Raw genomic sequence first — 27,444 nt, forward strand, 5'->3', positions numbered from 1 at the left:
ATATTTATATATACCCTATACTATGTGTAGACATTTATTTTAGCTATTCTATTCTAACCTGTCAGTGTGATTTTACTGTACACCGCCCTGAATTGCCAGCTTTTCTCTAGAACACCTCTGCGTATTTCTCGCAAGTCACACTGTTGGTCCGTATGTAATCCGTATTTTTCTCGTCCCCATAGACTTTCATTGGCGTATTTTTTGCGCAATATGGTGACAAACGCAGCATGCTGCGATTTTCTACGGCCGTAGAAAACCATATAATACAGATCAGTAAAATACGGCAGATAGGAGCTGGGCCATAGAGAATCATTCTACCATGTGCAATCCGTATTTTCTGCGTCTCTTATACGTCCGTAAAACTCGCCAGTGTGACGCCGGCCTAAGAGAAATGGTATAGGTGCATTCGCAGCCCGAGGTTCACCATGCAGAGATGGAACCTGCTGCTGAGTAATGACGGACTATATGGCGGTACAATGTGGATGCACACACGGGTTAACTTCACCCAGTGTGAATGAATTAAACCCCGTTGCGTCACAGGGCTGCGGTACCGCACCAAGAGCACAAGCAAAGAGTCTCAGCACTATATCCCAAGACACAGGATTAGAGTACGTTCAGACCACTTGCGCTTGACACCGCAACTGGGGTGTCAGAGTAACTGAAAATATAACTTAAATGCACAAGAGTGCATGCTGTGCCGCTCTGGCGGATGCCCCTAACCACCCAGACTTGTGATAGGAAAGCGCTTTAATAGCGCACGGCGCCGCACTGGCGGCCTCAGCAATTAGACACTGTTTCATGTGTTTAATGCTGATAGCTCAGTCGGGCGCTAGATAGCAGACATCCACCTTACGCGAGCAGTCATACACAAAGGAGGAGATGATTAAAGAACGACTTGCACCCGTCAACACACACATGTTTTCAAATGTACACTAGGGCATGGTCGAGTGGCCATGCAAACCTTTTATAGCGGAAGTGGTACAAGACCTTCCAGATGGACCAATAGGAGCCGCAACAGGACCTGAGCATGTGACCCCGACCTCCAATGGGAGGTCGTCCCGTGGGCATGCTCAGTATGGGAAAAGCAGGACTTAGTCCCAGAAAGACCTGCTCGCTGCTGAACATTGCTGGCTACAAGGGCAGAGCCTGGAAGGGCAGTAGTAACCAGTCATCCAGTATCAGCCTGAGCTAGATGATGGGACCGATGTCTCTACTGAGCAGACTCCACTGCGGCTGGAGAAGAATGGGAGACTGCAGCGGAGATGGTTCGAGATTCCCCCTGTGCAGAGGCAGGAACTCGATACCTAACATGCAGTAAGATCTATGTACTCACATACAGTGCCTGCAGGCCTTGCATGGATGTGGATATGTAGACTCCCCTGCCTACCTAGCGCTGCAATCTATGTATTGCCAAATTAGCCCTAAAAAAGACTGTTGGTTTATCAGGATTTGTGGACTGAACACTAGCAGACCCACAATAACTATTAAAAGAACGATTCTGACCCTATGCCAGCAGCAGCTCTCCCTACACTAGCTGACTCCAGAGCAGGGCGGCGCCAGGTCTCTTATAGACTTGATGACTCTGTGCAACCAGCCAATCACTCTAATACCACAACAAAGATGGCTGTGGCATTACAGTGCATGGCAGACAATCCCTGCATGGTCACTTGCTCTCTAAAGAGCGCCAAAATTGCAGGGCTGAGACGTGAGCTCCCGCCGAATAATCCCAGAAATACTCGGTTCTCGCTGAGTACACCGAGCATAGTGATACTTGGGTGAGTACCTATTAGGCTGCCATCACACTAGCAGTATTGGTCAGTATTTTACATCAGTATTTGTAAGCCAAAACTAGGAGTGGGTGATAAATGCAGAAGTGGTGCATATGTTTCTATTATACTTTTCCTCTAATTGTTCCACTCCTGGTTTTGGCTTACAGATACTGATGTAAAATACTGACCAAATACTGCTAGTGTGACGGCAGCCTTAGTGGTGAGCACGTTTGCTCATCACTAGTTTGCATCAGTTCATGTAAAAAACATGGCTACAACTGTGAACATTTGGTTTTCTTTTTATTTTGGGGCAAACAAATACAACAAAATACCAGAAAACCTCAGTGTGCATAACTATTCACCCCTTAACCCCTTTCTGCCATCCGACGTACTATTTCGTCCATGTGGGGTGGGCCTTAATTCCCATGGACGGAATAGTACATCCAGGGCGATTGGCCGCGCTCTCGGGGGGAGCGTGGCCGATCGCGGCCGGGTGTCAGCTGCCTATCGCAGCGCTATGTGCCAGAAGCGGTCACGGACCGCCCCCGGCACATTAACCCTCGGCACATCGCGATCAAACATGATCGCGGTGTGCCGGCGGTATACTGAAGCGTCGCGCAGGGAGGGGGCTCCCTGCAGGCTTCCCTGAGACCCCCGCAGCAACGAGATGTGATCGCGTTGCTGCGAGGGTCTCCTTACCTCCCTCCCTGTAGCAGGCCCGGATCCAAGATGGCTGCGGCATCCGGGTCCTGCAGGGAGGGAGGTGGCTTACCAAGTGCCTGCTCAGAGCAGGCGCTTGGTAAGCCTGCAGTGCTTTCAGACAGATCGGTGATCTGACAGAGTGCTGTGCAAACTGTCAGATCAGCGATCTGTGATGTCCCCACCTGGGGCAAAGTAAAAAAGTTAAAAAAAAAATTTCCACATGTGTAAAAAAAAAAAAAAAATTCCTAAATAATGAAAACAAAAAAAATATTATTCCCATAAATATATATCTAAATAAAAAAAAAACAATAAAAGTACACATATTTAGTATCGCCGAGTCCGTAACGACCCAACCTATAAAACTGGCCCACTAGTTAACCCTTTCAGTAAACACAGTAAGAAAAAAAAAAAAAACGAGGCAAAAAACAACGCTTTGTTATCATACCGCCGAACAAAAAGTGGAATAACACGCGATCAAAAAGACAGATATAAATAACCATGGTACAGCTGAAAGCGTCATCTTGTCCCGCAGAAAACGAGCTGCCATACAGCATCATCAGCAAAAAATCAAAAAGTTATAGTCCTCAGAATAAAGCGATGCAAAAATAATTATTTTTTCTATAAAGTAGTTTTTATCATATAAAAGCGCCAAAACATAAAAAAAGATATAAATGAGGTGACGCTGTAATCGTACTGACCCGAAGAATAAAATTTTACCAAAAGTTGAACGGTACAACTGCCTCCCCCAAAAGAAATTCATCAATAGCTGGTTTTTGGTCATTCTGCCTCACAAAAATTGGAATAAAAAGGGATCAAAAAATGTCACGTGCCTGAAAATGATACCAATAAAAATGTCAACTCGTCCTGCAAAAAACAAGACCTCACATGACTCTGTGGACTCAAATATGGAAAAATTATAGCTCTCAAAATGTAGTAACGCAAAAAATATTTTTTGCAATAAAAAGCGTCTTTCAGTGTGTGATGGCTGCCAATCATAAAAATCCGCTAAAACACCTGCTATAAAAGTGAATCAAACCCCTTTCATCACCCCCTTAGTTAGGGAAAAATTAAAAAATTAAAAAAAGTATTTATTTCCATTTTCCCTATAGGGCTAGGGTTATGGCTAGGGTTAGGGTTAGGGCTAGGGTTAGGGCTAGGGTTAGGGCTAGGGCTAGGGTTAGGGTTAGGGCTAGGGTTAGGGTTGGGGCTAGGGTTAAGGCTACAGTTAGGGTTGGGGCTAAAGTTAGGGTTAAGTTTGGGGCTAAAGTAACGGTTGGGAATAGGGTTGGTATTAGGGTTAGGGGTGTGTCTGGGTTAGAGTTGTGGTTAGGGTTACCATTGGGATTAGGGTTAGAGGTGTGTTTGGATTAGGGTTTCAGTTATAATTGGGGGGTTTCCACTGTTTAGGCACATCAGGGGCTCTCCAAATGCGACATGGCGTCCGATCTCAATTCCAGCCAATTCTGCGTTGAAAAAGTAAAACAGTGCTCCTTCCCTTCCGAGCTCTCCCGTGCACCCAAACGGAGATTTAACCCAACATGTCGGGTATCAGAGTACTCAGGACAAATTGGACAACAACTTTTGGGGTCCAATTTCTCCTGTTACCCTTGGGAAAATACAAAACTGGGGGCTAAAAAATAATTTTTGTGGGAAAAAAAGGATTTTTTATTTTCACGGCTCTGCGTTATAAACTGTAGTGAAACACTTGGGGGCTCAAAGTTCTCACAACACATCTAGATGAGTTCCTTGGGGGGTCTAGTTTCCAATATGGGGTCACTTGTGGGGGGTTTCTACTGTTTAGGTACATTACGGGCTCTGCAAACGCAATGTGATGTCTGCAGACCATTCCATCTAAGTCTGTATTCCAAATGGAGCTCCTTCCCTTCCGAGCCCTCCCATGCGCCCAAACGTTGATTCCCCCCACTTATGGGGTATCAGCGCACTAAGGACGAATTGGACAACAACTTTTGGGGTCCAATTTCTCCTGTAACCCTCGGAAAAATACGAAACTGGGGGCTAAAAAATAATTTTTGTAGGAAAAATTTTTTGTTTTATTTTTACGGCTCTGCATTATAAATTTCTGTGAAGCCCTTGGTGGGTCAAAGTGCTCACCACACATCTAGATACGTTCCTTAGGGGGTCTGCTTTCCAAAATGGTGTCACTTGTGGGAGGTTTCAATGTTTAGGCACATCAGTGGCTCTCCAAACGTAACATGGCGTCCCATCTCAATTCCAGTCAATTTTGCATTGAAAAGTCAAACGGCGCTCCTTCCCTTCTGAGCTCTCCCATGCGCCCAAACAGTGGTTTACCCCCACATATGGGGTATAAGCATACTCAGGACAAATTGTAAAACAACTTTTGTGGTCCAATTTCTTCTCTTACCCTTGGGAAAATAAAAAATTGGGGGCAAAATATAATTTTTGTGAAAAAAAAATGATTTTTTATTTTTACGGTTCTGCATTATAAACTTCTGTAAAGCACTTGGTGGGTCAAAGTGCTCACCACACCTCTAGATAAGTTCCTTAGGGGGTCTACTTTCCAAAATGGTGTCACTTGTGGGAGGTTTCAATGTTTAGGCACATCAGTGGGTCTCCAAACGCAACATGGTGTCCCATCTCAATTCCTGTCAATTTTGCATTGAAAAGTCAAACGGCGCTCCTTCCCTTCCGAGCTCTCCCATGTGCCCAAACAGTGGTTTACTCCCACATATGGGGTATCAGCATACTCAGGACAAATTGTACAACAACTTTTAGGGTCCAATTTCTTCTCTTACCATTGGGAAAATAAAAAATTGGGGGCGAAAACATAATGTTTGTGAAAAAAAAATGATTTTTTATTTTTACAGTTCTGCATTATAAACTTCTGTGAAGCACTTGGTTGGTCAAAGTGCTCAGCACACCTCTAGATAAGTTCCTTAAGGGGTCTACTTTCCAAAATGGTGTCACTTGTGGGGGGTTTCTATGTTTAGGCACATCAGCGGCTCTCCAAACGCAACATGGCGTCCCATCTCAATTCCAGTCAATTTTGCATTGAAAAGTCAAATGGTGGTCTTTCGCATCCGAGCTCTGTCATGCGCCCAAACAGTGTTTTACCTCCACATGTGGGGTATCGGCGTACTCAGGACAAATTGTACAACAACCTTTGGGGTCCATTTTCTCCTGTTACCCTTGGTAAAATAAAACAAATTGGAGCTGAAGTAAATTTTTTGTGAAAAAAAAGTTAAATGTTAATTTTTATTTAAACATTACAAAAATTCCTGTGAAACACCTGAAGGGTTAATAAACTTCTTGAATGTGGTTTTGAGCACCTTGAGGGGTGCAGTTTTTAGAATGGTGTCACACTTGGGTATTTACTATCATATAGACCCCTCAAAATGACTTCAAATGAGATGTGGTCCCTAAAATAAAATGGTGTTGGAAAAATGAGAAATTGCTGGTCAATTTTAACCCTTATAACTCCCTAACAAAAAAAAATGTTGGTTCCAAAATTGTGCTGATGTAAAGTAGACATGTGGGAAATGTTACTTATTAAGTATTTTGTGTGACATATCTCTGGGATTTAATTGCATACAAATTCAAAAACGCACGTAATATCAAAGAAATTTTACCACTATCATGAAGTACAATATGTCTCGAGAAAACAATGTCAGAATCACCGGGATCCGTTGAAGCGTTCCAGAGTTATAACCTCATAAAGGGACAGTGGTCAGAATTGTAAAAATTGGTCCGGTCCATAACGTGCAAACCACCCTTGGGGGTAAAGGGGTTAAAGTTATTAATTTATAAATACTCTTTTTGCGCCAATTACATCTACAATTCAGTTTGGATAAGGCCCTATTACCTTTCCCTATCTTTCCCCCGGGATTTTTGTCCATTTCTCTAGTTAAAACTGCCCCAGATGCTTTAAATTAGATGGTTTCTTCTGATGAACAGCAATCGTCAAGTCTGACAACAGATTTTCAATTGGATTAAGGTCTGGGCTTTGCCTCGGTCATTCCAACAAATTTACATGTTTTCCCTTAACCACTCCAGTGTTGCTTTAGAAGTATGCTTTGGTTCATTGTCTTGTTGGAATGTCAGCCTCCATCCCAGTCTTGTGCGCCACCGAACACTGCATGGTGCACGCATACTCTTATTCCTGAAAATAATGCAGAAAACAGGGACGGACGGGGTGGAGAGATAAAGAGGATACGCCGCCCATCTGATTGGTAAGAAATCATTTTAATATCCTGCCAATTTGAGCTGACAGAGTCCCTTTAAATCACTGAAGGTAGTGTGGTGTGCAATCTTGTCTTGAGAGGTGCTGTTGAAGTGGAATGGCAATCCCCGTAGTAGAGTAATGATCAATCACCTCACATTCTTGATAGATGCTTGTGAGAATTTTATGGTATAGACACAGATGCAGCAATAACACAATTGAGATACAGGGATAGAGAAAATAATGAGGCGACAAGAACTTAGTTTTTCGACCCTCACAGGGTCTTGTTCATATAGTCGCTGTTGGCAAGGTTCACTAAAAATGGTATAAAGGATATTTTGATTGCAAAGAACACCTGGATCCAGGTGAGGTCCAGTGCACCTGTACCTTGGTTTATAGACTGCATAGGCTCCTGGAGACATCTATATTTGTCACTGCCACCTCTCTGTGAGCGCCACCCAGTGATCGGCGCTCAAAGCAAGAGAGTAATTCGGCTACATACAGGTGAAGATCATCGCCTCTATGTAGCAGACCCGATCATACAGTAGGGGATGTATCACTTTGAAATTTTTGGGAGCAGATCTTCTTTGTCATACAGGCCTCATCGACACTGAAACAATTCTTTCTGCTGTGAGTAATGTGATTAATCACACCATATTTAACCTTCTAATTTTGTGCCACTGAAATTCTGCTGTGTGCAGAGGTTGCACAGTGTAAAAAAATCTATTTGGTGTTCGAGGTGTATGTGGGGCAGATGTTAATGTTTCTGAAAGCACTAGTGACCCACTAATGTGACATCCTATCCCAGCAATACTGACAACTTCTGTTACTGGATGTTATATTTTTAGTTTGCTGCATTGTTCTTGCAAATTTGCAGTCTCTGATATCTTTAGTGGGGCTTATATGCCTGTTGTTGCTGCTGCTGCTGCTGCTGGCAATGTTAAAAATAAATTGTGGAAATGTGAACACTACTAGCTGGGTGTCTATCTGCTGGGTTAGGTGTAGTGTAAGACATGTCGATCCCTATAATACTACTGTGATAAGATTGATGCCACTTTTAGTGTCTGACACAAATTTTTGTAAATGTGTAGATTCTGCATTGGGTCTCCTTCATGTGTGTTGCCTGTAGCAATAGGCCTCCGATACCTGCAGTCGTCCACTGTCTTTGAGTCACCTACCCGTGTTACGATCCTTACATTTTTCTGACAATAGTAATCTACAAAACTGTTATGTGTGCCACCTGAGTGTGGCTGATCATCACTTTCAATTTTTTTTTTGGGGGGGTTATCACTTATATATTGCCAATAATTCAACATTTGCTTTACAGACATTACTGGCACTGTCATCATTGGGACTCACATACAGATATTTACTTTCTGTATGTCTTTGTAGTGTAGGTATAAAAATAATTACTGGGAGTAAACCCTAGCAAACAAGGATAGAAGATACAAACTCTTTGCGGATGCTGTCCTTGGTGGGGTTGTAACCCAGGACTACAGCGCTGCAAGACTGCTAATATTTTTGCGTTGACGACTGAACATTTCTGTGGTTGGAAGGCTGTCACTGTGATTCAAACTGTGTGCCTCACTGCTGTGTTGGGGAAAACCACTGTCAAGATTGTCTTCCAGCATATTTTGATAAGCAGCATGGGCGTGTCTGTTTCTAAGGGTGGAAGTATCAGGCAAAATTTACTTTTGTATTATGGATATAACACACTTGTCTTCATCTTGTAACTATTTTTCATCTATTACATCTTACATCTCATCCTTTTATGGTCCTTCTCCATTTTTTCCTTCCATAGCAAACATCTGTGAGACCACAGACCTGAACTTATAGATATTGTTAACCCTAAAGATACCCTCCTCTGATCCCTCCTTTTCCCCCAGGACCAACTACACCACCTGCTCACCTACACTATCTAAAGTGTGCTATAGCATGTAGATGACAGTAATAGGGATGCTGATCATGTCATCATCACCGCTATCAGAAGGGTACTGGATCCAGTATTCAAGTGTGATTTGCACCACATTCGTTGTGCAAGGCTATGAAAAATTTAATCCTGCACCAGGTCTCGGCGCTGCTGCCACAATCTCTGCAACATGTGCAAAGTTTAATTCCATGGTGTGGTCATGTCGCATATCAACTGGTAGTCCAAATGATCTTATTTCCTAATCAAGTGGAATGGTGGAAGTCAGGATGATAGTGGTTTCTGGAGCAGTACATCCAGACTGGGACAGTGGAGGAGGAATTGCAGTACCATCAGGTTGAGGATGCGAACCATGCAGGGCACATGTGTAAGGTTGGCCCGACGTAGGCCCATCACCAGGTTTGCACTGTTATTGCACATGGCCTTCCCTGGCTCCAGGTTGAGTGTAGACAGTCATTGCTCAAACTCGGCATGGATAGCTGTCCGCAACTGATGATCCATATGACTGCGATCTCCAAGGCATATTATTGTAAACAATTCCTGATTATGGTGAGCCCTGGCTGTGCAGTACCAAGGTGCGGGAGGTATTCTCTCTACGGTGTTGTAACATGTTGAATAAAGGCAGAGGTTGAGAGCGCAGATGGAGGCCCTTGAGGAGATGTAAGAGGCAGAAGCAATGCAGGAACTGTTACATACAGAGGTTTATTCCGCAAGCCCTGGGGATTCCAAGACTTGGTGCCTAGTGACACCTTAGTGTCTACTGCTTTAGTTCTCCATCCCCTGGTGTGTACCAGTTTAGTTCTCAAACCTAAGCTGTTTTGAAGTTTAGTTCTCTAATCACTGTTGTCCTTTAGTTTAGTTCTCCATGTTCTGGTGTTAATTTGCTTGGTTCTGCAACCATAGCTGTTTAGTAGTTTAGTTCTCAAACCCCTGTTGTCTATCAGTTTAGTTATCCAACGTATGGTGTGTAATGGTTTAGTTCTCCAACCCTAGCTGTTTAGAAGTTTAGTTCTCCAACCCCGTTTTCTAGTAGTTTAGTTAGACATCTTATGGTGTGTTGAAGTTTATTTCTCCATCTCCCAGCGCCCTGCAATCCTTGGGGACTGCAAGTCTTGTGGAGCAGCCATTTCCCCAACAGCCCCTACAGCCACCAGAGTCACCCAGTGCCCAGTCATCTAGCTGTAACTCCCCTGTCCAAGCTTGCTCATCCAGGTGTCATTGCTGAAATGCACCATGGCAGACATAGAGTTTTTCAGGATACAAGTGATGTTGTTTGCAACTTATTGCTGTAGCGCAGGCACATATTTCTTAGAGAAGTAATCATGATTTGGCAACTGGTATTGGGGGGACTGCGCCGACCATCATCTTTGGAAACCATCTGTATCCATAAGGCAGAAAGGCTGAATTTCCTTTGCAAACAGATTGGAGTGGCCATGCAGTAATGACAGAGATCACAGGCCATCAGTCATACAGAAAGAAGCACTGTGATCTTAGAAGCGAATAGCTCTCAGATGGCCCTTATCGTCCAGACAATGACATGATTGGGTGACAAATTATTCGAGGAGGCTGCAGGCTGTTCACAATAATTAGCTCTCAGAAAATTAATAGTGAACGTATTACTTATCCACACCCAGATTACAACACATGGAATATGCGTATGTACACTCATTGCTAACTCCACGATAACCCTACACGTCTCGCTGCCAACAACAATCTTGTTTTTAGCTCAATAAGTAAATGCAGGCCGATTGGATGCCTTTCTTCTTTTGAGGATCACACCATCAAGGTGTTCCATCCCCTCTCCCTCAGAGTAGCACTTATATACCGGCCTCCAGTCTCACCAACCCACTTCATTGACCACTTTAATGCGTTGCGGCCACACTTCATGTCCTCTGGATTGACAACCCTTATCCTGGGAGACTTCAAGAGATTCACCCTCCCCAATTGCATTGCAGCTTTTATCTCTAGCCAATTCCCATGCCCTCTCACAACGTTTCAAATTCTGAGACAAACAAATATGGCAACACCCCAGATCTGGACTTTGTCCAGCTCAGTTTAATCTCCAACCTAGATGACTCACCTCTTACACTTTGTCCCCCATGAAATTAGGAGTATAACCATATCTTAGAAATTTTTAGGTGCTCCCTAAAAACACATCTGTTTAGGGCTGCCTATCTCGTTCATAATTAATGTCCTTTTTATATATATAGCTTATTCTCTACTTCTCTGAACATAATTCACCATCAAACTACACCGTACCCAAAAGGCTCATGCAGTCTCTATCTACCTCCCCCCCATTTCCTCAAGATGGTTGTATCATCATTGTAAATAAACACTCAGATACTGAGTTTCGATACTTTCTCGATATCGGATACTGGAATCGGAAGTTCCCATAATGCAAAGAGCCAGTTTCATTTAATTCAGCCAATGAGGAATCATTAGAAGTGTGGGCACATCCTGTTCTGCATGTTAGTCATGTAACTACTGGCATGGCTGTGATTGGCTGCTGAAATTATATCATGATGCACTATAAAGGTTGCCGCCGCCATTTTGGGTTCACTCTGCTGTGAATTCAGTTAGGGACAGGACGCTGTGTTCTGACTGAGAGGGCCAGTTTGAGATAGCGATTTTCTTCATTGTGCTTTACCCAGGCTAATTTAGCAACCACTGTGTGAGAACCTTGTTTTTGCCTTGCAGCGCTGTTCACTTCTGTCTGCAAGTTCTCTTTGTGTGTGAGTGCAGCTCACTCTGTAGTCTGTTCTGCAGCCACTGCCTGTTGTAGACGGCTCAGTGTGCGGCACTGCCTCATACTGTTCCATTGTCCTTTTTTTAATTAGTGCTGCCTGCTGCACATTTTGTCCAGATTTATCCTATTAGTGGGTTTCCATCCATATCCTGCTAGATTGTGGAAAAACACTATATAGGATTACATAGAGGAGCTTTTTTATGCCTTGCAGCGCCGTTCACGGCTGTCTGCAAGGTCTCTGTGTGAGTGCAGCTCATGCTGTAGTCTATTCTGCGAAAAAAAAAAAAAAGTAAATAAAGTTCACCAAACACTCCACTTTACGGTTGTGTAGGCCACATTAGCTCATATTAAAGTGTAGTCCACACTTTTTAAAATTTGTGTTTCTTATACCTGTTAGCAGCAGTTCAGGAATAAGCACACTAAGCACTTAGTACTTTTCTGCCTATCTTTATCAGTCTACCAAGATGAAGAAGGCAGAGAGTTAAGGTACCGTCACACTCAGCGATGCTGCAGCGATATAGACAATGAGCCGTGGTCATGGGCGTGGAGGTGGAGCAGGGAGAGGACGTGGGGATTCTGTGCCTGCTGCGGGCACCACTGACTTATCATCACCCAGTTTTAGCAGGGAACCTTCCTTCATGCACAGCTTTGTAGGAGCTCACTTAACTCCGCTGCTGCAGGACGAACAAATTGAAGCCGTTGTCAGATGGATGGCAGATAATGCATCAACTTCAATTAGTGCCACATCCTCTCAGGCACAGAGCACTGAAGAGCACCCATCTGTCTCTTCACCACCTGCCAAATTGCCCAGGCAGTCAGAGAGTCCAGGACAGGAGCCATCTCTACTTCTGTTCTCTGAACCTCTTGGCTTGGAATGAGGGGGTCAGCCAAGCAGCATTCAAGAAATGGAAGAAGAGGCAGTATGCAGTGATGCCCAACAGCTTTGTCTCTCTGAATCTGAAGAGGCGGGTGGCCAGTGCCTCCGATCAGCACACCTCAGTATGCATCTGATAATGAGACTCAGGTGCCACTTTCTGGTGCGTACTGTTGTGAATTCTGCTCTTGGGTTCCCTCCAGTGGTTGTAGGTGGGAATGCAGTTGTCTCTGAGTCACAGACCTGGCCAGGTGTATCGGATGATTACAATTCTGACTGAGATATTTAAGTGGGCAGGATCTTTTAGCCCTTGCCAGTAGTCAATGTTCCTTGTGAAGTGTTGGTTCACTTTCTGGCTTCTCCTGCTCGCTGCCAATTTCAGCAAAGATAAGTGTTTGGTTTTTGTTTCTGTGGCGCACTGCCGGTGTGCTTGTTTCAGTTTTATTCCTGCTCTGATTGTAGGATTCACTGGAGTTGCAGATTTACGCTCCTACATCTTTTAGTAGATGTAGGAAGTTTTTGTATATTCTGCTGTGGATGTTTTGAAGGGTTTTTATACTGACCGCACAGAACTCTGTCCTATCCTGCCCTATCTAGCTAGAGTGGCCTCCTGTGCTAATCCTGTTTTTCTGCCTGTGTACGTTTTTTACTCTCCGACTCACTGCCAATATTTGTGGGGGGCTGTCTATCCTTTGGGGATTTTCTCTGAGGCAAGATAGTATTCCTATTTCCATTTTTAGGGGTATTTAGTTCTCCGGCTGTGAAGAGGTGTCTAGGTGTGTTAGGTACACTCCACGGTTACGTCTAGTTGCGGTGTTAAGTTCAGGATTGCGGTCAGTACAGTGGCCACTTTCTCCAGTGAAAGTTCTCATGCAGCTCCTAGGTCACCGGATCATAACAGTACTACTGGCAAACAATGAGTTAAATGCATCTCAGAAGAAGAGAAGGAAGCTCTTGAGTCATTTTTTTTCTCCAGTCTGTTTTGTCTTCTCCTCCCTCTTTATCTCTGGGTGGCTGAGGAGCCTGGTGCAAGCATGAATGTTCAGGAATTAGCTTCTCGTGTACACCAGCTTGCTGCTAGGGTGCAAGGTATTTCTGATTATATTGTTCAAACTCCTGCTTTAGAACCGAAGATTCCTACTCCTGATTTGTTTTCTGGTGACAGGTCTAAATTTTTGAGTTTTAAAAACAACTGTAAACTGTTTTTTGACCTGAGACCTCGATCCTCTGGTGATTCCATTCAGCAGGTAAAAATCATAATCTCCCTGCTGCGTGGCGTAGAACTGTGCGCGCTGTGGCGTTATCCTCAGAGCAAATTTCTGAGCCTATGCAGTGTGATAGAATTCTGTCTAGAACGGAACGACAAGGTTTCAGACGTCAAAATAGGTTGTGTTATTATTGTGGCGATGCTTCTCATGTCATTTCTGTCTGCCCTAAGCGGACAAAGAGGATCGCCAGTTCAATTACCATCAGTACTGTACAACCTAAATTTCTGTTATCTGTGTCCTTGATCTGCTCATTGTCATCATTTTCTGTCATGGCGTTTGTGGATTCAGGCGCTGCCTTGAATTTAATGGATTTTGAGTTTGCCAAGTGTTGCGGTTTTCCCTTGCAGCCTTTGCAGAACCCTATTCCTTTAAGGGGCATTGATGCTACACCCTTGGCTAAAAATAAGCCCCAGTTTTGGACACAGGTGACCATGCGCATGGCGCCAGCCCATCAGGAAGATTGTCGATTTCTGGTGTTGCATAACTTGCATGATGCTATCGTGCTGGGTTTTCCATGGTTGTAGGTACATAATCCTGTGTTGGACTGGAAGTCCATGTCTGTGACTAGTTGGGGTTGTCAGGGGGTTCATAATGATGTTCCTTTGATGTCAATCTCCTCTTCTTCACCTTCTGAGATTCCAGAGTTTTTGTCTGATTTTCAGGATGTATTCGATGAGCCCAAGTCCAGTTTCCTTCCACCGCACAGGGACTGCGATTGTGCTATTGACTTGATTCCAAGCTTTCCTAAGGGTCGACTTTTTAATCTATCTGTGCCTGAACATACCGCCATGCGGAGCTATATTAAGGAGTCTTTGGAGAAAGGGCATATTCGGCCATTTTCTTCACCGTTGGGAGCGGGGTTCTTTTTTGTTGCTAAAAAAGATGGTTCCTAGAGACCCTGTATAGATTTTCGCCTCTTGAATAAAATCACAGTCAAGTTTCAATACCCTTTACCTTTGCTTTCCGATTTGTTTGCTAGGATTAAGGGAGCTAGTTGGTTTACCAAGATTGACCTTCGGGGGGCATATAATCTTGTTCGTATTAAGCAGGGTGATGAATGGAAAACTGCGTTTAATACGCCCGAAGGCCATTTTGAATACCTTGTGATGCCATTCGGACTCTCTAATGCTCCTTCTGTTTTTCAGTCCTTCATGCATGATATCTTCCGGACTTATCTTGATAAATTCTTGATTGTATATTTGGACGATATTTTGATTTTTTCCAATGATTGGGAGTCTCATGTGCAACAGGTCAGGATGGTATTTCAGATCCTTCGTGACAATGCCCTGTTTGTGAAAGGGTCTAAGTGTCTCTTTGGGGTGCAGAAAGTCTTTTTTTTGGGCTTCATTTTTTCTCCTTCGTCTATAGAGATGGATCCGGTTAAGGTTCAGGCCATTCATGATTGGATTCAGCCCACATCCGTGAAGAGTCTTCAGAAATTTTGGGGTTTTGCAAATTTTTATCGCCGCTTCATTGCTAATTTTTCTAGCGTGGTTAAACCCTTGACCGATTTGACGAAGAAAGGCGCTGATGTGGCGAATTGGTCCTCTGTGGCTGTCTCTGCCTTTCAGGAGCTTAAACATCGATTTACTTCTGCTCCAGTGTTGCGCCAACCGGATGTTTCTCTTCCGTTTCAGGTTGAGGTTGACGCTTCTGAGATTGGGGCAGGGGCCGTTTTGTCTCAGAGGGATCCTGTTGGTTCCTTAATGAAACTGTGTGCCTTCTTCTCCCGTATGTTTTCGCCTGCTGAACGCAATTATGATGTCGGCAATTGGGAGTTGTTGGATATGAAGTGGGCGTTTGAGGAGTGGTGACATTGGCTTGAGGGAGCTAAGCACCGTATTGTGGTCTTGACCGATCATAAGAATTTGATTTTACCTCGAGTCTGCTAAACAGCTGAATCCTAGACAGGCTCGATGGTCCTTGTTTTTTTCCCGTTTTGATTTCGTGGTCTCGTACCTTCCGGGTTCTAAGAATATTAAGGCTGATGCCCTCTCTAGGAGTTTTTTGCCTGATTCTCCTGAGCTTTTAGAGCCGGTCGGTATTCTGAAAGAGGGGGAGGACATTCCGAAGAGCTGTTCTCTTTTCCCTTTAAAGATTCCATACTCTCGGTCAGTCAATTTAAAGTGGGGCAAGATGAGATCGCATGTAGTGATGCCCAAAGATTTGGGCAGCCACGGTAACATGAAGGCGATGGTGGGAAAGTGTCACAAGAGGTGGATGATGATGAGACACAATTGCCAGAAATATAGGAGGGGGAGCAGGGTGTGGATGTGGAAGACAAGGTTGTGGATGACATAGTGACTGACCCAACCGGGCAGAAAGACATGCAGAGCAAGGACAGCAGCACACATGACCCAGGAAAACATACTCAGAAGGGAGGTAAGAACATTTCTAATACAATCCACAGCGAGGAGATTGGAACAAAACAAAATCCTCTAAACTGCATGCTCGCAAACGCCAGAAGCCTGACAAACAAGATGGAAGAACTAGAAGCAGAAATATCTACAGGTAACTTTGACATAGTGGGAATAACCGAGACATGGTTAGATGAAAGCTATGACTGGGCAGTTAACTTACAGGGTTACAGTCTGTTTAGAAAGGAACATAAAAATCGGAGAGGAGCAGGGGTTTGTCTCTATGTAAAGTCTTGTCTAAAGTCCACTTTAAGGGAGGATATTAGCGAAGGGAATGAGAATGTCCATATGGGTCGAAATTCATGGAGGGAAAAATGGTAACAAAATTCTCCTTGGGGTCTGTTACAAACCCCCAAATATAACAGAAACCAAGGAAAGTCTACTTCTAAAGCAGATAGATAAAGCTGCAACCCATAATGAGATCCTGGTTATGGGGGACTTTAACTACCCGGATATTAACTGGGAAACAGAAACCTGTGAAACCCATAAAGGCAACAGGTTTCTGCTAATAACCAAGAAAAATTATCTTTCACAATTGGTGCAGAATCCAACCAGAGGAGCAGCACTTTTAGACCTAATACTATCTAATAGACCTGACAGAACAACAAATCTGCAGGTGGTTGGGCATCTAGGAAATAGCGACCACAATATTGTACAGTTTCACCTGTCTTTCACTAAGGGGACTTGTCAGGGAGTCACAAAAACACTGAACTTTAGGAAGGCAAAGTTTGACCAGCTTAGAGATGCCCTTAATCTGGTAGACTGGGACAATATCCTCAGAAATAAGAATACAGATAATAAATGGGAGATGTTTAAGAACATCCTAAATAGGCAGTGTAAGCAGTTTATACCTTGTGGGAATAAAAGGACTAGAAATAGGAAAAACCCAATGTGGCTAAACAAAGAAGTAAGACAGGCAATTAACAGTAAAAAGAAAGCATTTGCACTACTAAAGCAGGATGGCACCATTGAAGCTCTAAAAAACTATAGGGAGAAAAATACTTTATCTAAAAAACTAATTAAAGCTGCCAAAAAGGAAACAGAGAAGCACATTGCTAAGGAGAGTAAAACTAATCCCAAACTGTTCTTCAACTATATCAATAGTAAAAGAATAAAAACTGAAAATGTAGGCCCCTTAAAAAATAGTGAGGAAAGAATGGTTGTAGATGACGAGGAAAAAGCTAACATATTAAACACCTTCTTCTCCACGGTATTCACGGTGGAAAATGAAATGCTAGGTGAAATCCCAAGAAACAATGAAAACCCTATATTAAGGGTCACCAATCTAACCCAAGAAGAGGTGCGAAACCGGCTAAATAAGATTAAAATAGATAAATCTCCGGGTCCGGATGGCATACACCCACGAGTACTAAGAGAACTAAGTAATGTAATAGATAAACCATTATTTCATATTTTTAGGGACTCTATAGCGACAGGGTCTGTTCCGCAGGACTGGCGCATAGCAAATGTGGTGCCAATATTCAAAAAGGGCTCTAAAAGTGAACCTGGAAATTATAGGCCAGTAAGTCTAACCTCTATTGTTGGTAAAATATTTGAAGGGTTTCTGAGGGATGTTATTCTGGATTATCTCAATGAGAATAACTGTTTAACTCCATATCAGCATGGGTTTATGAGAAATCGCTCCTGTCAAACCAATCTAATCAGTTTTTATGAAGAGGTAAGCTATAGGCTGGACCACGGTGAGTCATTGGACGTGGTATATCTCGATTTTTCCAAAGCGTTTGATACCGTGCCGCACAAGAGGTTGGTACACAAAATGAGAATGCTTGGTCTGGGGGAAAATGTGTGTAAATGGGTTAGTAACTGGCTTAGTGATAGAAAGCAGAGGGTGGTTATAAATGGTATAGTCTCTAACTGGGTCGCTGTGACCAGTGGGGTACCGCAGGGGTCAGTATTGGGACCTGTTCTCTTCAACATATTCATTAATGATCTGGTAGAAGGTTTACACAGTAAAATATCAATATTTGCAGATGATACAAAACTATGTAAAGCAGTTAATACAAGAGAAGATAGTATTCTGCTACAGATGGATCTGGATAAGTTGGAAACTTGGGCTGAAAGGTGGCAGATGAGGTTTAACAATGATAAATGTAAGGTTATACACATGGGGAGAAGGAATCAATATCACCATTACACACTGAATGGGAAACCACTGGGTAAATCTGACAGGGAGAAGGACTTGGGGATCCTAGTTAATGATAAACTTACCTGGAGCAGCCAGTGCCAGGCAGCAGCTGCCAAGGCAAACAGGATCATGGGGTGCATTAAAAGAAGTCTGGATACACATGATGAGAGCATTATACTGCCTCTGTACAAATCCCTAGTTAGACCGCACATGGAGTACTGTGTCCAGTTTTGGGCACCGGTGCTCAGGAAGGATATAATGGAACTAGAGAGAGTACAAAGGAGGGCAACAAAATTAATAAAGGGGATGGGAGAACTACAATACCCAGATAGATTAGCGAAATTAGGATTATTTAGTCTAGAAAAAAGACGACTGAGGGGCGATCTAATAACCATGTATAAGTATATAAGGGGACGATACAAATATCTCGCTGAGGATCTGTTTGTACCAAGGAAGGTGACGGGCACAAGGGGGCATTCTTTGCGTCTGGAGGAGAGAAGGTTTTTCCACCAACATAGAAGAGGATTCTTTACTGTTAGGGCAGTGAGAATCTGGAATTGCTTGCCTGAGGAGGTGGTGATGGCGAACTCAGTCGAGGGGTTCAAGAGAGGCCTGGATGTCTTCCTGGAGCAGAACAATATTGTATCTTCCAATTATTAGGTTCTGTAGAAGGACGTAGATCTGGGGATTTATTATGATGGAATATAGGCTGAACTGGATGGACAAATGTCTTTTTTCGGCCTTACTAACTATGTTACTATGTTACTATGTAACTACGCAAGGCCTGTCACAAAAGGGAATATGATGAGGAAGAAGAATATGAAGAAGATGAAGAAGTTGAATATGAAGAAGAATAATAGCTGAATAAAAAAAATGAAGAATGTAAAAAAAAATAAATAGGAAGAAGGTGAAGAGGATGAAGATGAATAAGGTGAAGGAGAAGTTGATGAAAAAGATGCTGCTGCTGAGGATGATGAAGAATAAAGTGTGAGAGAAGTAAAAAAGAAGGCGAAGAGCATGGAAGTAGTGAAACATAAATATCTGACAAAATATAAAAAATCTTAACATAGTCAATATCTTTGACTCTGAACGTCTTAAAAGAAAAAATATATTTCCTGCTATTCCATTTGATTGGCCTAAACCTCTATGCCTTTAATGTCTTCTCCACCTCCCCCAATACATCCAACATTATTCTTAGTTGTTTTCCTTCATGCTGAATTAACCTATAAGGAAAGAAAGGGTTTATTTTAATTCCGATTATTTTTGTCCCATTGACTTGCATTGGTATCGGGTACCGGTATCGGCGATATCCAATATTTTTTGAATATCGGCCGATCCAATCAGATACCGATACTTCTGGATATCGGAAGGTATCGTTCAATACTAATAAACACCTGTAATTGGTTTCACCCCCACCTCATTGTAGATTGTAAGCTCTGAAGTGCAGGGTCGTTATTACTTTTGCTTGAATTGTTTGATTATCTTTAACTTTGTATCTTTTCACTGTTTTATATTAACTGTTGACTTATACAGTAAAGCTATGCAGAATGTGTTTGCAATATATAAAAAAAAGTTTAATGTTGCTAGTAGATTGAAGATGGTGAAATTCAAGCTGTTAACTTTGCCATGTGTTGGAGTAAAGAAACTATTACATGAGCACAACTGCACAAATGAGGGTTTGCTGCAGTGCCGACACAAGGTGGAGTAGGGTAAACATGACAAGCTGCTGGACTATGATAGAGTTGCAGGAGGGGATGTTATGGTGGATTGAGAATGATGATGATGGGGTGTGCTTGGTATGTAAGATCCGTCAAAAACAGCAGGCATGTGCAATTCCGCTTCAGCTGACAGACTCTCAATCACCCCAACTGTAGGAAGTAAACAAGTGGAGGTTCTTCGGCCTGTGCGACAACACTTGCCATGGTGAGGGAAGAGGAAGCATCAGAAGATGTGGTTGATGGCGAGACCCGCTAGTCTGCATTTTAGCACAATGACATTCCCAAATTAACTCCTGTTGATCGCGCAGATGCCAGTTCATGCATATAGTACTGATTTTATTTTTTTTTTTACTCTGCTAGGTCTTTTTTAAAAACTTTCACAGCTATCAAGATTTTTTAGATTTTTGATTGTCTGAAAAAAGACTCAAGATAGCCAACTGCACAACCCTGACGAAGGAATATACTTCCGAAACGCGCGTCTGGTGCGCACACTACAGTGATCAGACGGACCTTAAAGGTATAGCCCTCCTATTATTTCACTACCCTCGATACACTTATATTTTTACCTTGGCACTCTGCACTTTATCTTTTCTTGCAGATTATCACTTCATTACATGTGGGACTTAGTTATTATTGCCTACGTTTGCCAATTTACACTTTATTATTTTATTCTTATATGGAGATTATCAGTTTACAATTGCACTCTGGATGTGGCACCTTTTTGCACTTTTTTGCACAATTTTGGTTTTTATTCACACAATCTTTTAGTCCCTTATTTCTATTAATAATTTTAAAATCATAAATGCAATTGTTGCACTAGTAGGAGGCATTACATTGGGGCCTCTTGAGTCACCCTTGGTCCTATTATATTATTTTATTTTTTGTCTGGTATTATTTTTAATATTGTCACTATATTGTGTGCATACTTTTAATACATTGTTTTTTGTTACTATTGCTACTGGTATTAATTAAGGCATTTTAATCATTAATTCTTGTTTGGTATTTTTATGGTTTTCCATGGTGTTGGTTTCTCCAAACTAGTGTAGGCAGATTTATATGTAATGCAATTTTCCCATGGGAATTTATGAAAACAATCAGAGAGGAAGGAGACTGGAACGTAGAGCTCCTGATGTCTTTCTCTCTGAAGAGGTTCTTTGCATTGTCTGTTATTATACACAGACAAAAACAGGCTTTAATCAGTTGTAAACCATGAATGCTCTGCATTAAAAAATAATTCTATATTTTGGTCCTGACACCTTTCCTAATTGATCCCTTAGATGTTTTTATTTGTTTTATCATTACTAATTGACTTTGTCCTTGGTCGAATAATTTTGCCAATTTGTTGTCCTTGTTTTTTTTTTAATTAATTGAGTTAATTTTACACACATATCAGCACTGTTTTTCTCATGTTGCTGTCTCATATTCATAATCTCTCCTTTTGATGCCTCCAAGTAAGACACCAAGATTTATTCCACAAGCCAATGGTTTTAAACAGGCTTGAACTGGTTGGCAGGGAAAAAGGATAATTCTCTGGTAGACCCCTGTGAAGTAGAGCTGATGAGCACTTGATTCACTGTTTATAGAAAAAAAGACATCATCTAATCATTCAGTAAATAGCTAGCCAAATCAATATTATATAGAAGCAAAAGCAAATTTGCGTACTAGGGTCAGGTCATTTTTCACGCAGCTGAACAGTGGGGCCAAATAGTCATTGTTATTGGTGGGCCTTTCTCAACCCAGTCTGACACTAGTTTTAACCCCTTTACCCCCAAGGGTGGTTTGCACGTTAATGACCAGGCCAATTTTTACAATTCTGACCACTGTCCCTTTGTGAGGTTATAACTCTGGAACGCTTCAACGGATCCCAGTGATTCTGACATTGTTTTCTCGAGACATATTGTACTTCATGACAATGGTAAAAATTCTTTGATAGTACCTGCGTTTATTTGTGAAAAAAACGTAAATTTGGCGAAAATTATGAAAATTTCGCAATTTTCCAACTTTGAATTTTTATGCAATTAAATCACAGAGATATGTCACACAAAATACTTAATAAGTAACATTTTCCACATGTCTACTTTACATCAGCACAATTTTGGAACCAAAATTTTTTTTTGTTAGGGAGTTATAAGGTTTAAAAGTTGACCAGCAATTTCTCATTTCTACAACACCATTTTCTTTTAGGGACCACATCTCATTTGAAGTCATTTTGAGGGGTCTATATGATAGAAAATACCCAAGTGTGACACCATTCTAAAAATTACACCCCTCAAGGTGCTCAAAACCATATTCAAGAAGTTTATTAACCCTTCTTGTGCTTCACAGGAATATTTTGAAGGTTTAAATAAAAATGAACATTTAACTTTTTTTCACAAAAAATTTAATTCAGCTCTAATTTGTTTAATTTTACCAAGGGTAACAGGAGAAAATAGACCCCAAACATTGTTGTACAATTTGTCCTGAGCACGACAATACCCCACATGTGGGGGTAAACCACTGTTTGGGCGCATGGCAGAGCTCGGAAGCGAAGGAGCGCCATTTGACTTTTCAATGCAAAACTGACTGGAATTGAGATGGGACGCCATGTTTCGTTTGGAGAGCCCCTGATGTGCCTAAACATTGAAACCCCCCACAAGTGACACCATTTTGGAAAGTAGACCCCTTAAGGAACTTATCTAGATGTGTGGTGAGCACTTTGACCCACCAAGTGCTTCACAGAAGTTTATAATGTAGAACCGTAAAAATAAAAAATCATATTTTTCACAAAAATTAAATTTCGGCCCCCAATTTTTTATTTTCCCAAGGGTAAGAGAAGAAATTGGACCCCAAAAGTTGTTGTACAATTTGTCCTGAGTACGCTGATACCCCATATGTGGGGGTAAACCACTGTTTGGGCGGATGGGAGAGCTCGGAAGGGAAGGAGCGCTGTTTGACTTTTCAATGCAAAATCGACAGGAATTGAGATGGGACGCCATGTTGCGTTTGGAGAGCCACTGATGTGCCTAAACATTGAAACCCCCCACAAGTGACACCATTTTGGAAAGTAGACCCCCTAAGGAACTTATCTAGAGGTGTGGTGAGCACTTTGACCCACCAAGTGCTTCACAGAAGTTTATAATGCAGAGCCGTAAAAATAAAACAAAAAATTTTTCCCACAAAAATTATTTTTTTAGCCCCCAGTTTTGTATTTTCCCGAGGGTAACAGGAGAAAGTGGACCCCAAAATTTGTTGCCCAATTTGTCCTGAGTGCGATGATACACCATATGTGGGGGGAACCACTGTTTGGGCGCATGGGAGGGTTCGGAAGGGAAGGAGTGCCATTTGAATGCAGACTTAGATGGATTAGTCTGCAGGTGTCACATTGCGTTTGCAGAGCCCCTAATGTATCTAAACAGTAGAAATCCCCCACAAGTGACCCCATATTGGAAACTAGACCCCCATGGAACTTATCTAGATGTGTTGTGAGAACTTTGAACCCCCAAGTGTTTCACTACAGTTTATAACGCAGAGCCGTGAAAATAAAAAATCTTTTTTTTTCCACAAAAATTATTTTTTAACCCCCAGTTTTGTATTTTCCCAAGGGTAACAGGAGAAATTGGACCGCAAAAGTTGTTGTCCAATTTGTCCTGAGTACGCTGATACCCAATATGTTGGGGTAAACCCCTGTTTGGGCATACGGGAGAGCTCGGAAGGGAAGAAGCACTGTTTTACTTTTTCAACGCAGAATTGGCTGGAATTGAGATCGGACGCCATGTCGCGTTTAGAGAGCTCCTGATGTGCCTAAACAGTGGAAACCCCCCAATTATAACTGAAACCCTAATCCAAACACCCCCCTAACCCTAATCCCAACAGTAACCCTAACCACACCTCTAACCCTGACACACACCTAACCCTAATCCCAACCCTATTCCCAACTGTAAATGTAATCTAAACCCTAACCGTAACTTTAGCCCCAACTCTAACTGTAGCCTTAACCCTAGCCCTAACCATAGCCCTAGCCCTAACCCTAGCCCTAGCCCTAGCCCTAACCCTAGCCCTAACCCTAGCCCTAACCATAGCCCTAGCCCAAACCCTAGCCCTAACCCTAGCCCTAACCCTAACCCTAGCCCTAACCCTAACCCTAGCCCTAACCCTAGCCCTAACCCTAACCCTAGCCCTAGCCCAAACCCTAACCCTAGCCCTAGCCCAAACCCTAACCCTAGCCCTAGCCCTAACCCTAGCCCTAATGGAAAAATGGAAATAAATACATTTTTTTAATTTTTCCCTAACTAAGGGGGTGATGAAGGGGGGTTTGATTTACTTTTATAGCGGGTTATTTAGCGGATTTTTATGATTGGCAGCCGTCACACACTGAAAGACGCTTTTTATTGCAAAAAATATTTTTTGCGTTACCACATTCTTGTTTTTTGCGGGACGAGTTGACGTTTTTATTGGTAACATTTTCGGGCACGTTACATTTTTTGATCGCTTTTTATTCCGATTTTTGCGAGGCAGAATGACCAAAAACCAGCTATTCATGAATTTCTTTTGGGGGAGGCGTTTATACCGTTCCGCGTTTGGTAAAATTGATAAAGCAGTTTTATTATTCGGGTCAGTACGATTACAGCGACACCTCATTTTTATCATTTTTTTATGTTTTGGCGCTTTTATACGATAAAAACTATTTTATAGAAAAAATAATTATTTTTGCATCGCTTTATTCTCAGGACTATAACTTTTTTTTTTTTTGCTGATGATGCTGTATGGTGGCTCATTTTTTGCGGGACAAGATGACGCTTTCAGCGGTATCATGGTTATTTATATCTGTCTTTTTGATCGCGTGTTATTCCACTTTTTGTTCGGCGGTATGATAATAAAGCGTTGTTTTTTGCCTCGTTTTTTGTTTTTTTTCTTACGGTGTTTACTGAAGGGGTTAACTAGTGGGCCAGTTTTATAGGTTGGGCCGTTTCGGACGCGGCGATACTAAATATGTGTACTTTTATTGTTTTTTTTTTTATTTAGATAAAGAAATGTATTTAGGGGAATAATATATATATATTTTTTTTTCATTATTTAGGAATATTTTTTTTAATTTTTTTTACACATTTTGAAATTTTGTTTTTTACTTTTTCACATTGTCCCAGGGGGGGACATCACAGATCAGTGATCTGACAGTGTGCACAGCACTCTGTCAGATCACTGATCTGACATGCAGCGCTGCAGCCTTCACAGTGCCTGCTCTGAGCAGGCTCTGTGAAGCCACCTCCCTCCCTGCAGGACCCGGATCCGCGGCCATCTTGGATCCGGGGCTGGAGGAAGCAGGGAGGGAGGTGAGACCCTCGCAGCAACGCGATCACATCGCGTTGCTGCGGGGGGCTCAGGGAAGCCCGCAGGGAGCCCCCTCCCTGCGGGAAGCTTCCCTATACCGCCGGCACATCGCGATCATCTTTGATCGCGGTGTGCCAGGGGTTAATGTGCCGGGGGCGGTCCATGACCGCTCCTGGCACATAGTGCCGGATGTCAGCTGCGATAAACAGCTGACACCCGGCCGCGATCGGCGGCGCTCCCCCCGTGAGCGCCGCCGATTGCGCTGGACGTACTATCCCGTCCATGGTCATGGGGGCCCACCCCACCTCGACGCGATAGTACGTCCCATGTCAGAAAGGGGTTAAATATTTGTGGAAATGCTGTCAAAGTCAGAAACACTAGTTTGTAAATAAAGTACAATTCTTTACTTTGCATATAAAATATTGTAAAAGAAAGAGAAAAAAACAAAGAGAAAGTGTGAAAAAAACTATGACAAAGCAGAAGAACCATGTTATCTAAAAAGAAATGATTTGTATATATACTTTGAATTTAATAATCCTTTACCTGATTTTGGATATGTTATATTATAGATATCATCATCTCTAACTTGAAATTCTTTTTCGATAAACTCCAGATCTTCTATGGAGGTTAATATTTTAGGGAAAAGGACTCCCTTGTATTCAATGTAAGGATCCGACATGTCTTACTTTAAAATAAATAAAAGATGAGGTTACAATAAGGTAATATGCATACTTCGAGATATTGAAAAATAACACACAGTTCACAGAGTAAGTTCTTTTATCTCTTTAGACTTTAGAATAGAAACTGTCATTTACCATACCCCAACTTAGGTACTAACGTCAGTTACTGGGTTTAACATGCAAATATGATCAACATTCATCGGATAACACCCAGCGGTACAATGACCACAAAGAAAGTATAATCCTTAAAATAGTATTATATTATATTACATAAATATACAATCAAATAACCAATAATTAAAAAGATACTACTGGATACCACAATAACAGGGAACTCTGTCACCAGCATAAACAAATGCCTAAGTGGATACTACTGCTCCATACCTCTGAACTAACAAATGTGCAAATAAGGATGAGGTCTGTGCAAATAGCTAAGATAACCATAGCTGCATTTAACATGTACTGAAAAGTGCAAAGTGCATCAGGTCCAAAGTGGACAATCTACAGAAATGCAAGCTCATAATAGAAGCACGAGGTGAGCAATACTTACATAAGTTTAAACAGGCAAAATGCTGGTGACAGGTGATCCCCGCTGCCCCAACGCACGTTTCGTCAAAACTTCTTCAGGAGGCGTGCGTTAGGGAGGGGGTTCCGGCTATTTAAACAAGTCCTGGCCAATAATGAGCATAAATGCCGATAACAAATGACATCAGCTGCACAGCGCTGGACACGCCCCCATCAGCCGACGTGCCAGAGAAGACGACACATCCCATACAACCAGTCAGGCACTACATAAACGGCGCATGCGCCGCCTCCGGAACACCGATGGGCCCACACAGAAGCGGCGGCGGAGCACAAACAAGCGAGCGCCATCATGGAGACGGCGGTCACATGCCGCGCGCCAGGTGCCACCCCCAGGAAGGCCCAGGAGTCAGGGAAGCCGCGCATGCGCACTGAGAGCCAAGACATGGAGGTAATACAAATGAGCGCACAGCACCACTATTCAGCCCACATTCTAGTTATACCATAGGGCAAAACAAAGAAAGCATAACGTCAAAAGTGCACATTATCACATAATGACAGTGTCAATAAAGTGCAATTAGTGCAGTACATATTATTAGGACATAACAAGAGATATGCGTATAGCGATCATACATGCATGATAAATGTGCCAACAATATAAAAATACGTGACATAGAACATGTGACAAAGTATTTATAACTTTTAAAGCAATAAGGCACAAAATGTGCTATAATATGATCTATAACCACAAATAATAAAAACAAATAAATAAATATATATATATATATATATATATATATATATATATATATATATATATATATTGGGTCCTTTTTATAATTTACATCATTCACGTTTTTTAGGGGGGTTGGGTTTTGGTTTTATCATGTTTGTATATTGTGTTTTTAATTTTTCTCTTTTCAAATATTTTCAGTTCTGGCCTTGTCGAAATTTGCTTGATTGAAGTTTATCCCACTCCGTGTCCAGGCCTATCTATTTGCCATTGAGATGGAAGCCCATCACATTGACTCTCAAGAATTTTTTTCATGCTTTTATGAATTGTCTTGGGCGGACAGTATATAAATTCATTAGCTTTTATGTGTTTTTCAAGCACTAGCAACACAGTCTTTGTTATTTATTTAATTTTTATTATTGGTTTTTGTATGTTTT

The 27,444-nt window shown here is 42.2% G+C and overlaps 1 protein-coding gene across 6 annotated transcripts in view; it reads right to left on the minus strand.

The window, feature by feature from the left end:
• The window catches only part of LOC138651897 (sulfotransferase 2B1-like), a 294,818-nt gene that overhangs the window by 163,382 nt on the left and 103,992 nt on the right, over positions 1-27,444 (minus strand). For 3 of the 6 annotated variants that reach the window (XM_069742486.1, XM_069742485.1, XM_069742487.1), the window contains one exon: positions 25,616-25,757. The exons of the other annotated variants lie outside the window; for them this stretch is intronic. In XM_069742486.1, the coding sequence (XP_069598587.1) occupies positions 25,616-25,751 (136 nt within the window). In that variant the 5' untranslated portion in view covers positions 25,752-25,757. The remainder of the gene's footprint in view (positions 1-25,615; positions 25,758-27,444) is intronic. 6 annotated transcript variants of the gene reach the window in all.

Source organism: Ranitomeya imitator, chromosome 10 (assembly GCF_032444005.1).
Source record: "Ranitomeya imitator isolate aRanImi1 chromosome 10, aRanImi1.pri, whole genome shotgun sequence".
NCBI lineage: Eukaryota > Metazoa > Chordata > Amphibia > Anura > Dendrobatidae > Ranitomeya > Ranitomeya imitator.